At 37.5% G+C, this 14,418-nt stretch overlaps 1 protein-coding gene across 1 annotated transcript; it reads left to right on the top strand.

Moving 5' to 3' along the window:
• The first annotated feature begins 2,318 nt into the window (after nt 1-2,318).
• Nucleotides 2,319-8,968, top strand: YAE1 (YAE1 maturation factor of ABCE1). The gene is made up of 3 exons (XM_069588254.1): nt 2,319-2,531; nt 3,955-4,076; nt 5,938-8,968. Exons 1-3 carry the CDS (start codon nt 2,403-2,405, stop codon nt 6,365-6,367), a joined length of 681 nt encoding a protein of 226 aa, XP_069444355.1. The 5' UTR covers nt 2,319-2,402; the 3' UTR covers nt 6,368-8,968.
• The last annotated feature ends 5,450 nt before the right edge of the window (nt 8,969-14,418 follow it).

Below are 14,418 nucleotides of genomic sequence, written 5' to 3'. Positions count from 1 at the left end.
AGCTGGTTCCATGAAATGATTTAGGGAGTTTCTTTTTCTGTGCCCTACAAGAGTTAAAAAATGATATTTATTTATCCATCATTCTTTAAAGATTAAAAAGGATTTAAAGCATTTAACTGTAAAATTCTCATCTCTATGCTATTTTTATAGTGGATAGTTAATCTCCAATTTTTCTATGGTAATTAGTTTCTTCACATTTTCTACTTGCTTGATAAATTTTATTAGGAAGTCATTCATATCACCTGTTTTCAAATGTGTCAAAGTTTTAGTCAGTAATTTATAATATTTGATTTTTTTTCTGTATCATCACCTTCCTTCTCATTTTTATGTTGTATATATATTTTTTTTAATTCAGGGTCAAACAACCAGCTTTTGGAATTACTTATGCAAGTTTGGGTGTTTGTATTTTATTAATTTCAATTGTTTTATTTACTGCTTCCCTTACTATCAGTTTGTTTCTAACTAAGATACATGGTAATTCTGTCTTGTTTCTCTTTCTTCTTTAATAATAAAAACATTAAAGCCTCCAGAATTGCCTAATAAGACAGCTTTCATTTGTTTTCAAGTTTTTTTGGTATGAATTATTCTGATTTTTATTGCTTATTACATTGTTTTAATTTTTATTTACTTTTTGATTCAAATGTTATTTAGGAAGATGCTTATGTCCAATATTATATTTAAATTATAATTTAAATTATTGGAGTAACTTATTTATTATCAATTATATTGGATGATTAGTTTATTAAGGTTTTTTGTTACAAAGTGTCACAATGTTTTTATATATTCCATGGACCTACCAAGTATTGCATATATTTTTCATATATTAAATATATACAAAAAATTTTCTCTGAACACTTAAAATGGTAACATATACTACCTAACTGCCCTCACTCACACACATACCCATAGCTCTCTTTACTTTGCTTGTTTCTAAATATTTTTCCATAGCATGTATCATAATCTTGTAACAAACGGTATAATTTACTTATATAGTGTTTATTACTTATCCTCTGGCAATTCCTCATGAATGTCAGAGCTGGGACTTCTGTGTGTTGTTCACTGATGTATCTCAAAAGCATATAACAGTGCCTGGCACAAGGCAAATATTCAAGAAAATTTGTTAGCTAAGTAAATCATCATTACCACATGGGCTTCCCTGGTGGCTCAAACTGTAAAGAATCCGCCTGCAACGCAGGAGACCCTGGGTAGGGGAGATCCCTTGGAAGAGGGAATGGCTACCCATTCCAGAATTCTTCCCTGGAGAATTCAATGCACAAAGGAGCCTATAGAGCTACAGTCTGTGGGCTTGCAGAGTCACACAGGACTGAGCTATGAACACACACTACCACATGAGTACGCAAAGGGCCAAACAGGAATACTGATGGTATCTACTCATTCATTAACTTTTGTTTCAACACCTACTACAATTCGGAACAGTGCTGGTGCTGAATTCTTTTTTTTTTTTTTTTTTTTACTTTTAAAATCTTTAATTCTTACATGCGTTCCCAAACATGAACCCCCCTCCCACCTCCCTCCCCATAACATCTCTGTGGGTCTTATATAAAGACAAGTCTCCATCCTCACCAGTGGTCTTTTCTGGCATTTCAGAAGGAACAGGAGTCAGACAAGGATGCTGTGAATCAATGAGAAATATATTTCGTTTCATAAACGCTCTCTATATTTACTGATCTCAATAGGGCTGCAATATTTTAACTTCTTTAATGTCCTTTGTTCCACGCTCCTAACAACTGAAACAGTCGGGCAGTCCAAACCTTTAAATGCACTGAAAGAAAGAAAGCTCAGTCGTGTCCGACTCTTTGCAACCCATGGACTGTAGCCTACCAGGCTCCTCTGTCCATGGGATTTTCCAGGCAAGAGTACTGGAGTGGGTTGCTATTTCCTTCTCCAGGGATCCTCCTGACCCAGGGATTGAACCTCGGTCTCCCGCATTGTAAGGCGGATGATTTACCATCTGAGCCACTAGGGAATGACGGAGTGCCTCAAAAGAACTACCTCAAAGGGTTTTGCCAATGCACGCGTCTTCAAAACCCAGACCCCAGCAGACACCACGGTAGAAGAGCACAGTGTTTCACTGAATGCTGGCGCTGCCTTCCGCAATCAAGGTCAGAGGGGCTCCGCCTGGCCCACAAGTGCACGGCGACATTTCCAGCTTAGTTATGGGTACTTCCAAATATCAGGGAGCAAAAGCCTCGAGGGGAAACCAGGACCTTCCTGGGACCGGTGACCACTCCGTGAACCGGTCACAGCGTTCAGACACCGCGCACATCTACGCGCACGCGCAGCGGTGCCGCGAGCCCCGCAGTCTGTCTTCGCTCCGCCCCTCGGACCGGAAGGAATTGCCGGCCCTTCCGGCGTCCGGCAGCCCCGTGGTTGCCTCAGTGATGTCGTGGGTTCAAGCTGCTTCTTTGGTCCAAGGTCCTGAAGAGGAGGGGGACGTGTTTGACGAGGAAGCTGATGAGTCGCTCCTGGTGCAGCGGGAATGGCAGAGCCATATGCAGAGACGAGTCAAAGTAAAGCTGCGTGGAGAGGGCGGGGGTCCGTTGCTGTACCGGGTTGTTAGCGCTGGAGCTGGGAGTTGTGAGAAGGTGGGGTCCCAGGATGAAGGCCGGAGTGGTCGCGACCTGGCCTGGCGCTGCCCTCCCTCTCCCTTACCATTCAGTCTGGCCCATGTCCTGCTAGAGTTTCCCAGTGGGTTACTTGAAACCGTGCTACACCACAGGATGCTTTCCTCGAGCGCCCGTGGAGTGTGTTGGATGGACACCAGGGACCGAAAAATATAACCTTTGTCAAAGACTTTGAAGAGATTTCAGTTTGATGGGCATCAGAGGAAAAGGGGTGGAGGAGAAACATTTACACTGTTCTAATTATGTCTGTCAAAGGACATGTAGGCAGTTGACATGGGTTGCTTGAATGAGTGGGGAGCCTAAAGTTAGGAGTAGTGTTAATCAGGACAGATGGAAAAAGTGAACTTAAGAATGCTGTCAGAGGGCAGTAAGAGAAAGCTAATAAGGAATGGAGTCACAGAGTCAGACAAGGCTGAGCGACTGAACAAAATAAAGGAATGGTGGTGGCTACCTAAGGGAGTATTAATGTATTTTTTTAATTTGTTGGGTGTGAATTATCCATCTCTAATTTGTCTGACTCTTCACTGAGTCTCAGCTTAATACCGCACACCCAGTTTCCAGGTGGAGCTTTCAGAGCTTAGTTCAGGGTGAGGACCAAATGATGAGATCTGTGCCTGCTAGTGTCCTTGCCAACCATTAAATTGCCATTAAGTCTGCCCTTGTTTAATGTCTCAGTAAAATAATATTTGCTTAGCACAACAACAATGTTGTCAACTTCAGAAATGCCTTATGTGAAGCTGGGGCTAAACCAGTAAATATTGAGCACCTTTTGAGTGTTGTGGCAGGACAAAATCCTTGGGCACAGAGGATTTTCAGTTTACTTAAATTAAGGAAAATTTCTAAATCAAGCAGAATTTCTAAAACCAGCCCTCTCATCTTCCTTTTACTATACCAATTTCCTCTTTCCCTACTCCAGTTCCAAGACCTTGGTAACCCTGCCCTGCCTTATCCACTCACACCAATCCAGTTTCTAAAGGACCAGACATCTAATTCTCCATGTTTCCTTTCTGTGGAGCTATTGCTAACACGGATTTTTTTTTTTTTTGTATATATGTAGAATCAATATTTTAAAATGTGTCCAATAAATCTAGACTACAAAAATGGGATAAGCCAACAATAAACTTTTATGAGAAGCATAGTCTACTTTGGTTGTGTGATTATGCCATATGTTATAGAACCATGATGTTAAATAACACAATAGAGGCCTGTTTCATCAGTTTCTAAATTGGTTCTGTGACTTTCTAGAAAAATCTACACTGGTTTACTTGGTGTTAAGTTACAACTGTAATTCTTCATTACTTATATTTAGGAAGGCTACAGAGATGGAATAGATGCTGGCAAAGCAGTTACTCTTCAACAAGGCTTCAATCAAGGTTATAAGGAAGGTGCAGAAGTCATCATAAACTATGGACAACTTAGAGGAACATTGAGGTAATTTTTAAAACTTAAATGCTGAATTATTTTAACCTTTGTACTAGTGGAGGGTTTTGATGAAAGTAATATGTAAGAAAGTGTAAGCTGAACTGCTTCCCCTAGTGTTAAAGCCATGAAAGGGTACTGCAGAGCATAGACTAAAATTGCCTTCAAAAAGTCAGCAGTTATCCACTTTAATATGTGAGCCAGATGTTATCTTTTATTGCAAAGAAATGATACAAAGGTGTCTTCTTTTTTGCTACCTGAACTACCACCAGTCTGTATCTCAAAGTAATTGAAAAAATCTTCAGGTTTTGGGTAACGTTTTTATTCTTGCACATGTGGCAGAACACAATAAAACAGATGTCTAGACTAGCGATACCTGATGAAGAGTATAGCTAGTAACAGAAAAAGTATTCCATTTACTTTATTTCTGAACGTTGAACACCTGTCAGGATTTCATAGGAATAATGGCATGTATTAGAACCAAGTGGTCCAAAGGCACATGGAGCTACGAGCATGGCATGCTTGTCCTCTTTGATGCTTTGTACCTTTTAACCTGTCCTCTATAGAGAAAAACATAAATGCTTCAAAGAATCACTGATTTTTACAAGGTATGCAATAAAAGTTAACAGGACAGAGACTTCCCTGGCAGTCTAGTAGTTAAGACTCTGCACTTCCAATGCAGGGGATGCAAGTTTGATCTCTTATCAGGAGATGAAGATCCCACATGCCATAAGATGGCACAGCCAAGAAAAAAATAAAAATTAAAAATAAAATTAGAAAAAAGTTATCAATACAAAAGTTCATTACATTTGAGGTTTTATAAAATTCAGCTGTCAGGAATCAGCATTTATAGTGTACTATAGTAAGAAAATGATCATGTGTTCATCTTCACATCAAGTTAAATTAATTTTTTATAAGCTTAGAAAACTTATTGCAGGGTATCTGCTGGCAATGCAGTGGATTTGGACTTCATGTTTTTATTTTTTCGGCCTGCGTTCAGTCCCTGGTCTGGGAACTAAGTTACCACAAGCTGTGTGACATGGCAAAAAAAAAAAAACCTTATTGCTAACATTATTACTTTTCACAATAACCATTATTTCGTGAGATGAATAATATGAATGTAGGAAAGTAAAAGTACTATCTATACTAAAAAAAAGTAAAGAAAAATAATTATTAAGACTGGAAGAATTCTAACCTCCTTCAATAAAATTGTTAGTAAAGTATCTAACAAAGTTGGAAAAGTGAGTTGTCTCAAAACTTTTTTTCCCCTCACCTTCAGTTTTGATGTCAAGCAGCTATACGGTTATAACAGTGATTTTTAACCTTGGTTACACCTTGTTATCAGCTGGGAAGCTTTTAAAAAAATAACACCCCCAGAGATTCTGATTTAATTGGTCTCAGGTGTGACCTGGACCTTGATAAGGTTTAAAAGTTTTGCAGGTAATTCTGATGTGCATCCAAGATTGAGAAACACTAGTTTAGAAGCTGGTTGCTGCCTTTAAAAGAAAAACTATTTTTTCAGGTCTTTTCTTTCTCTTGAGTTGTATCCATCTTCAACAGAAGCTACACAATCATAAGGGGAAAATAAAATCAGGAAAAATAGATGAGGACCTGTGAAGGAGGGGTTATGAATTATAAACAGTTTATATGATTAACTCCAGTTGTTTAATTTCTGTTGAAAGATAATGTCCTTATATTTATAATCTTATTTTACCATCATTACTTTCCTGATTTTGACTCACATTGCTATTATTAATAATTTTTGCATGATTTTATCTAGAAGAGAAACATGAAAGCCTTAGCTTCAAAAATTCTAAAAGCCTTTGATTGTTTAATTTTTTCCTCTTTAACTCTTATTTATATTTTCGTTCAGTGCTTTGCTCTCCTGGTGTCACCTTCATGATGATAGTTCGGCTTTGGTCAGTAAAATAAATAATCTTCTGGATGCAGTTGGCCAGTGTGAAGAGTATGTGCTCAGACATCTGAGATCAGTCACTTCACAGCCACATGTTGTAGACTTATTGGACTCCCTTCAGGATATGGACCTTTCTCATGTAGCTCCAGCTGAGGAAAAGATTGATGAAGCTAAAGATGAAAGATTCTGTGAAAATAATGCTGAGTTTAACAAAAACTGTAGTAAGAATCTTAGTCAGGTAGATTGTTCATCTTTAGAATGTTGTAGAGCCCAGGAGCATGAACGCCCTGAAAACCCAAGCCTCACTTGGATTTTAGAACAGACAGCCAGTTTGGTAAAACAGCTGGGAGTATCAATAGACATATTACAACACCTCAAACAACTATAAAAATTACCTTCACTTTAATAATGGAAGCGATGTTCAGAACATTTTTAGAACATTTTGTTTCTGAACAAGCTAACCAAAATTTGCACTGGTTTCTACGCTTCACTTGTAAGGGTATCCCTTCATGTAATGTTGAAACATCTTCAAAATTAATACTATTAAAGGTAATATAATCCTTCTTTCTTTGTCACTGGCAATTTTTATGTGGTTTAAGATATGCTCAAAAATTCCAGTTGTCTTCATTTTCAAATTTCTGGGGACTCATTACCAAAAGAAATTAACAAGAATCAGACTACAGTTGACCCTTGAACAACACAGGTTTTAAAAGTACCCACCCACCATGCAGTAAAAAAAGCTGCGTACTACTTATAGCTGGCCCTCCATATCTGCAGTTATGAGTCTCAGATTCAACCAGCCTCAGATCATATAGTACTGTAATATTTACTATTGAAAAAGGTCCAAGTGTAAGTGGACCCTCAGGGTTCAAACCCATGTGTCCAAGCATCAACTGTTATTTTGTAAGGACTTAGCCCTACTTTCTGCTCCTGTCACATTGTCTTATGATTAGGACCTCGTCAACTAATCAGACCAAAGTTACAAAAAATAACCTAAAGGCTAAAGTTGTAAATAGACACATATATATATATATATATGTGGATGTATTATATTTGAAATTAAGAGGCTAATAAGTGTAAAGCTGAAGACATGTTTATACTGATAATTAAAAACAATTCTAAAGTTTGCTTTAGTTTTTTATTTAAGTATTACTGATTTTTTGTTGAAGTGTAATTTTTTTATAATGTTTCAGGTGCACAGCAAAGTGATTCAGTTATATATTTTTTCCATTATAGGGTATTATAAAATATTAAATATAGTTTTGTGTGCTATACAGTAGATTCTTTGTATCTATTTTATATATAGTAGTGTGTACGCATTAATTTGAAACTCCCAATTTATCCCCACCTCCTTTCTCTTTTTAGTAACTGTAAGTTTGTTTTCTATGTCTGTGAGTCTGTATCTATTTGTATAATTTTTTTAGATTCCACGTATAAGTGATATCATATATTTGTTCAAGTTTGTTTCAGTTTTGTGATGATTAGAAGTAAGGACACAATTCCAAGGAAATACAGAAAATACATTTTATGCTCAAGTACTTACCTAGCTTTTCCAAGTTTTAACCAGTTAGTAGTATTGCTTGACAGTATGCCAGATTATTCCTAAACTGCAGTTTACCTTCATATTTATTTAGTAATAAAACATTGACGCCACTGACTTCTTTATTACCTTGTAGCAATATTCGTAGTCTAGCATAGACAAAATTAGATTCAGATTTTTGCTCTAGGACCTAAGCATATAAGATCAGGAAAAAGTTTTCCATTAATTTTTTAGCCTGAAACACAAATTTATGTAACAAATCCAACTTCAGAGACACCCAAATGATTGCCCCTCATTGATAGCCTTAACTTATATCTATCATCTACTCTAAAAGACAGTCTTTTCTGATAAAAGAGGTATTTCAGGAGATCAAGAAAATGTACTACTGCAATCTTGAACTTCCTTAAAGTTCACCAAACATTATGAAATTGAGGCAACAAATTTGAAATTAGAAAACCATGAAGTGTTTAGAACTTACTAAAACATAATGAAGATAAGTGACATTTGATAGCTGGTTTTTAAAAAGTATCTGATTTCATCTCTCTAGATGTAAATATTATTATTTCAGAGATTTAGTAATTTGCCTTGTTATACAGATACTATTACCATATGTATGAATGCAGCAAAAATCTCAAATCCGCCTGGAATATTATAAGCAGTCTCTAAAGTCTTAGATATGAAATATACCCATCTTTAATAATATATCTCAAGAAAGTCACCCTGAACAAAAATTTCATGAGTGCAGCAAATCTAGAGATTTTATCTGAGCTCACCCTGACATTCCCTGAAGATAACAACCTTTGGCGCCATTGAAAATAGGGTGTTTTGTGTAGATGTTCACAGAAAAGGAAGCCAAGAGAATTACGTGAGTTAAATGAGGCTGTTAGATTGAAAACATCTCTTTTAAGGTTACATTGCCTTTTGGAAAACACAAAAGTTGCTGAAATGCAGAGGAAAAGTAATGGAATGCTCATTTTATACCTGTGTTTCCTGAGCCTCTGTACTAAAACCAGCAAGAAACCTGGCCTTGTGTGTTTTACCCTGCCTTGTATATTATAGGCCTACCAATTCTTGCCATGAAAAGACCCTAGATAAACATAAATGTAAAGCAAGATTGTCCCAGAGCAGATAGAGCCAAGAGTTTCAAGACCCAGGATCCAGACATTAGGCTTGGGTGATGTGGTTTCCTTAAAAACAGAATTTTCACCTTAAATAAGTTATTTCTAGATACTGACATACCTGGAGTTTTTTATTTGTTGTTGGGTTTTTTTAAGCCCATAATACTATTCTTCTCTGACAGAGCTGTTGAAGCCACCAAAATTTTTGTGATACACAGACAAGTGGACAGTGGGCAGCTGAATTCACCTACCTCATCCTTACCTCATTTATATCCTTAGCACTGCTCATTAACTGCTTTTTTGGTACACCAAAATAAAAGCCTTGAACCAAGTCCAAGCTGTGATTTTCACCTGTCTTCAAACTAATTAAAGCTTTGTGTTCCAGTCTAAGATAAAGAGAAATAAATATAGAGATTCCTTTTTCAAATTCTTTTCCATTATGGTTTACTACAGGGTATTGAGTATAGCTCCCTGTGCTATATAGTAGGACCTTGTTGTTTATCCATTCTGTATATAACAGTTTGCATCTGCTAATCCCAAACTTCTTATCCATCCCTCCCTGCCATCCCCTCCCTCTTGGCAACCACAGGTCTGTTCTCTTATGTCTGTGAGTCTGTTTCTGTTTTGTAGATAAGTTCCTTTTGTCATCTTTTAGAGTCCACATGTAAGTAATGTCATATGATGTTTCTCTTTCTCCTTCTGACTTCACTTAGTTTGATAACTTCTAGTTCCTTCTATGTTGCTGCAGGTGGCATTATTTCATTTTTTAAATGGCTGAGTAATACTCCATTGTATATTTGTCCCACATCTTCTTTATCCATTCATCTGTCCAGGGACATTTAGTTGTTGCCATGTTTTGTCTATTGTGAACAGTCCTGCTATGAACATAGGGGTGCATGTATCTTTTTTTAATTATCGTTCTGCCTACATATATGCCCAGGAGTAGGTCATTTACTGGACCGCTGGATCATATGGTAACTCCATTTTTAGGAACCTCCATACTGTTCTCCACAGTGGCTGCACTAATTTACATTCCCACCAACAGTGTAGGAGGACTCCCTTTTCTCCACACTCTCTCCCACATTTGTTATCTGTAGACTTTTTAATGATGGTCCTTCTGACCGCTATGAGTTTTCACTTGTATTTTGGAGAGAGATTCTTAATTTCCGACCAGTAGATGAAGCGAATATCATGTCATGTTAATAAACTACCATTCAGATTTCTTGCTCTATAGAAATTCTCAAGTCTCTGTCATTAATATATCAGTACTTCACCACCATAATTACTTTTCTTTCTTTTGCCCTCATTTACTGCCTTTTCTCAACAAACCTTCTGGAAGAAGAGTCTGCTGTCACTGTCTGAAATTATTTTTTCCCCATTCACTCCTCAGCTTCAAACTGCTTTTTGTCAAGGTCACTGGTGGCTGCTAAATCATACAGCTGCCCTGACTGACTGGTTTGTAGTCTTCTCACTTGTCTCCTCCATCACTGGGCATCTACCTGTACATTCCCCCTACCTGCCTTCTGCAGCAGCACTTTTCCTCTTTGTCCTACTCATTACTACTTGCTTCTACTGGGTAAATTATAAACTTGAATTTCATTGCCAGACCCAAACAGCACTGTCAGTCTTTCTCATCCTGCATCCTGCTCCACTATGCACACAGACACTCTACACTTCTTTATATACTGCAGTGCTTTGTGGACAATTTCCAACTTATAAATTTACTCACTCTGACTCTTCTGCCTAGAAGAGTAGAAGACCATCATTCCTTCCCAACATTCCTTCCACATCATTCTTTCCCAACAAATTCCTATGTGTCTGTCAGTCCTAACTCAAATTTTACCTATCTTAGGCAGAGGTGGTTGCCCTTCCCAGTGTTCCCTCTGCATCACTTTGAGTACCTCTTGACTTCAAATTTATAGGGAAGTACGTTATACATCATTATGTCCTCAGCACTTAACCATCGCACCCTGTATATAGATGCATATGTGCTGCTTGATGAGAGGGAAAAATAACTATATCTACTAGCCACAATGAAAATGAAATCAGAAATTTAGAATTCCAAAATGCATCACGTTATATTTTGTTTTTAGACGAGAAAACAAACCTTTATGTTTGCCTTTTAAATTTTTTTTCCTTTTCATTTTGCATGTTTATAAGAATCCACATATACAAATTCTGTCTTTATCTTGTACTAAGCTAAGTAGTGGCACTAAGACAATATTATTTACCAATCACTAAATGAATACTACAGTATAATTTTTAGTGATAAAAATTTTATTTGAACAGTTTTAGTTATTAAGGATAGAAAGATATTGCAAAAAAAAAAAAACTGGAAGGATATATAAATAGTTTCTAGCAGACTGCCTGGTACATGGTGTCTAACAACAATAAGAAGGAGTTGGAGGAAATAGAGGAGTGGAAAGTTAAGAGCTAACATGGTATACAGGATATACAGGCAGTGTTCTGAAAATTTCACCTGTATTACTTGTTTAATCCTCATAATGTCCCTAAGCATCAAGACTACTCATTATCCTCATCCTAGAGATGAAACCAGAGCCGGAGAAGACTGACTTATCCAATCACAGATATTAAATAGGCCAGTTGAGATTGAAAGCAAAGCAATTGTACCTGCAGAGTTGGTGCTCTGGGTAAATGTGTACAAAATAATAACATGGCAGCAGTGATTGTGTTTAGTGACGGGACTGTGAACCGTATTTTCCCCTTGCTGTTAATTTCCATGTTTCTGCATTTTTCCAGTCTTACCTAGTCAGCAAGTATTATTTCTATAACATGTATAGTAATCAGCATTTACAAAAGAGGAAAATTTGTTTGCTATACATCTAAAACAAGAAATTAAATGCCATTTGCAGTTGGGAGAATATCATCTAGAAAGTGTTAACGAAAGGTGTGTTCTGCATATACAGAAACTAAAGTCTCCATGGACTCAGACTTTCTAGAGTCCTGGTAGAGAGGATAATTTGTGTCACTTGTTGCCGTAATATTTCTTTCGCTTTCATAAATTTTCTACTTAACTTTCAAATACAGAGTATGAGTTCACCAACTGGCAAGAATACGTATTGCTACAGATCTGCCAAAAAGAGCCTAGAGTCCTTACCATACACCAAACTCCGTTTTCTTGCCCTATAGTCTGCTCTTTCATAAAGAAGGTTAAAGTGTAATTAGAACTACACACAACGAATTCAGATCTGCAGAAGTTGAATCCTGTTCCTTTTGTAGACAGTTCACAATTGAAAGGCCGGCCCTGAACTCTGGATCTGGTTTCTTTCCAAGAGCTGTTGAATTAGTTCAGGGCCACTGGGTGGTGCTGGTACATCCTGATACCTATTGTGCTCACAAGACAGGAAGCCGGTGATTATTCCTGAAGCTATCTATGCCAAGCAAATTGAGTCTTTTGTAAGATTGGGAGGATAGGGAGAGATTTCTGGAGTATGTAAAAAAAAACTCAAAAAGGTAAGGTGCACTCCCCCCGCTTTTTTTAAGAAAGGGAGACCCGGGTTCTGGATACTCCACTCCAGTATTCTTTCCTGGAGAATCCAGTGGACAGAGAGAAGGCTGGTGGGCTACAGTCCATGGGGTTACAAAGAGTCAGACATGACTAAGCAACTCACACTTCAGGCTGAGAATTTTTCTCAATCAAAATAACCAATCATAAGAAAACCTGGTGGCAGGAAAAAAGCACCATTTATTCTCCAAATCCCTGAGACCTAAAATGCCTAGAACTCAAAGCATATAACCTTCAATCAGAAGTGATGTAAGATTACAATTTTACATGCATGGAGCATTTCTACTTTGTCAGGACTGTGCCTAAACTGTTTCAAACATTAATCTCTCTCATATACACAGATACAAACAACTCAGGATTTAGCAACAGGAAGATAGAGACAACAACTTACTTTTTTAGCCTATCAAATAGGTCACAACCCTCCTTTTTTAAGTCAACAAATACACAACTAGGTACATTTTCCTCACATTAAACACAACTAATATTTAAGCTAATAGTTAAGTCTATTTCCTTATGGATTGCAGAGTCACCGTAATATCATACTGCTTTGTTACAAAGAATTTTTAACATAAAGCTAAAGTGATTTGTCAAGTCCCTTGTAATAATATGACTGATTTGACTAATCATACTGACAGCCCTTGCCAATAAAGTAAAGCTGGACTGGAATGCAGATATAACATAAATAACCTGAGAATAAAATCTTTCTTATTCTTATTTGGAAACTATACTATAAAACACCTTCCTTCAAATATCAGATCCTACAATAGCCAGAGATTCTAATTTATGATGATAAACTACAGTCAAACATCAAATCATACTTTGAGAACCTTCAATGATGAAGTTTTTACTTGGTATAAACTAACCACAAATTTTTAATCTATCTGCTGTATTAAAAATCAGGGCCTTCCCAGATGTCACAGTGGTAAAGAATCCACCTGCCAATGCAGGAGACACACAAGACATGGGTTCAATCCCTGGTTGGGAAAGATCTCCTGGAGGAGGAAATGGCAACCTAGTCCTGTATTCTTGCTGGGAAAACTCATGGACAGAGGAGCCTGGCGGGCCTCAGCCCATGAGTTCACAAAGAGTCAGACACGACTGAGTGACTGAGCACGCACATCCTAGAAATCATTGCCATGGAGCTGATTATGACCCAAAATTCATTTAATGCATTTAGACATTTAAATCCCAGGTGGGAACCAGTTAAACTACTGTCACTTGAAGTCACTTTGTTTTGCTATTCAAGATGCCAAATAACATATTATTAGTCTGTATTTTAACCTTATAGGCCTGTATGAGGTTCATTGGATGTCTAGAATATGGCATAGTATTTATTGTGACCCCAGCTCAGAGATTGTTTTTCTTTCTGTCCGTGTGCTAGAATAAAGGACTGCCTTCATGCAGGTAGCAGCAGAGCTGGGGTCAGGGATATAAGCCAGGTTCACTCAGCTGCTCACAGGCCCCACCTCTTTAGTAAACATGAGGCTCCTGACATCATCACAGGATGCTGCTGTCACCAAGGAAGTAACCAAGGGACAACTTGAGAAAGTCAGGCCACTGACCAAGTGAGTGACTCCTGACAGATCCTGTTCAATTAGTGGGCAGAATGAGCAGAGAGACAGACATGGGTGCTGAAGATCAGTATAGCTTCTGGTTTGATATAGCAGCCCACTATGCTCCTCTGTCCCTGGGATTCTCCAGGCAAGAGTACTGGAGTGGGTTGCCATTTCCTTCTCCAATGCATCAAAGTGAAAAGTGAAAGTGAAGTCACTCAGTTGTGCCCGACTCTTAGCGACCCCATGGACTGCAGCCTGACCCGGCTCCTCCATCCATGGGATTTTCCAGGCAAGAGGACTGGAGTGGGTTGCCATTGCCTTCTCTGTGATATAGCAGAGTATGAATCAAGTCAGAAACACCTGTATCTAGGAATTTGATCTAAGAAAATAATTAAACACGTAGAAGAAACCTTCAGCACAAAGATATTTATTGCCTATGCAGAGTAAATAATGATTAAAAACAACCTAAATGACAAACAGTAAAAGAATTGCTAAGGGTATTTTGATATATCCACTCAGAAATGTGAATGCACTCATTACAGATGATCACTATGAGATCTATAGAAACAGGGAGAATAACTATGGTATTTTAAAAGTAAAAGTCATTGTAAAATGTTTCTTATGTATGTGTACAAATTATGTAAAAAATGTTTTTGCAGACAAAAACTAGAATATGAGTCTCAGATTACTAAGGTACTA

This window comes from Ovis canadensis, chromosome 4 (genome assembly GCF_042477335.2).
Source record: "Ovis canadensis isolate MfBH-ARS-UI-01 breed Bighorn chromosome 4, ARS-UI_OviCan_v2, whole genome shotgun sequence".
In the NCBI taxonomy this organism is placed as follows: Eukaryota; Metazoa; Chordata; class Mammalia; order Artiodactyla; family Bovidae; genus Ovis; species Ovis canadensis.
Note: the sequence above shows the minus strand (reverse complement) of the source record. Positions and strands in the feature narration are given on the sequence as shown.

Excerpts from the sequence above, each read along its gene's own strand:
- YAE1 (XM_069588254.1), top strand. The coding sequence starts at position 2,403 with ATGTCGTGGGTTCAAGCTGCTTCTTTGGTCCAAGGTCCTGAAGAGGAG. Across the intron at positions 2,532-3,954 it reads ATATGCAGAGACGAGTCAAA|GAAGGCTACAGAGATGGAAT; the intron begins GTAAAGCTGCGT and ends ACTTATATTTAG. Across the intron at positions 4,077-5,937 it reads CAACTTAGAGGAACATTGAG|TGCTTTGCTCTCCTGGTGTC; the intron begins GTAATTTTTAAA and ends ATTTTCGTTCAG.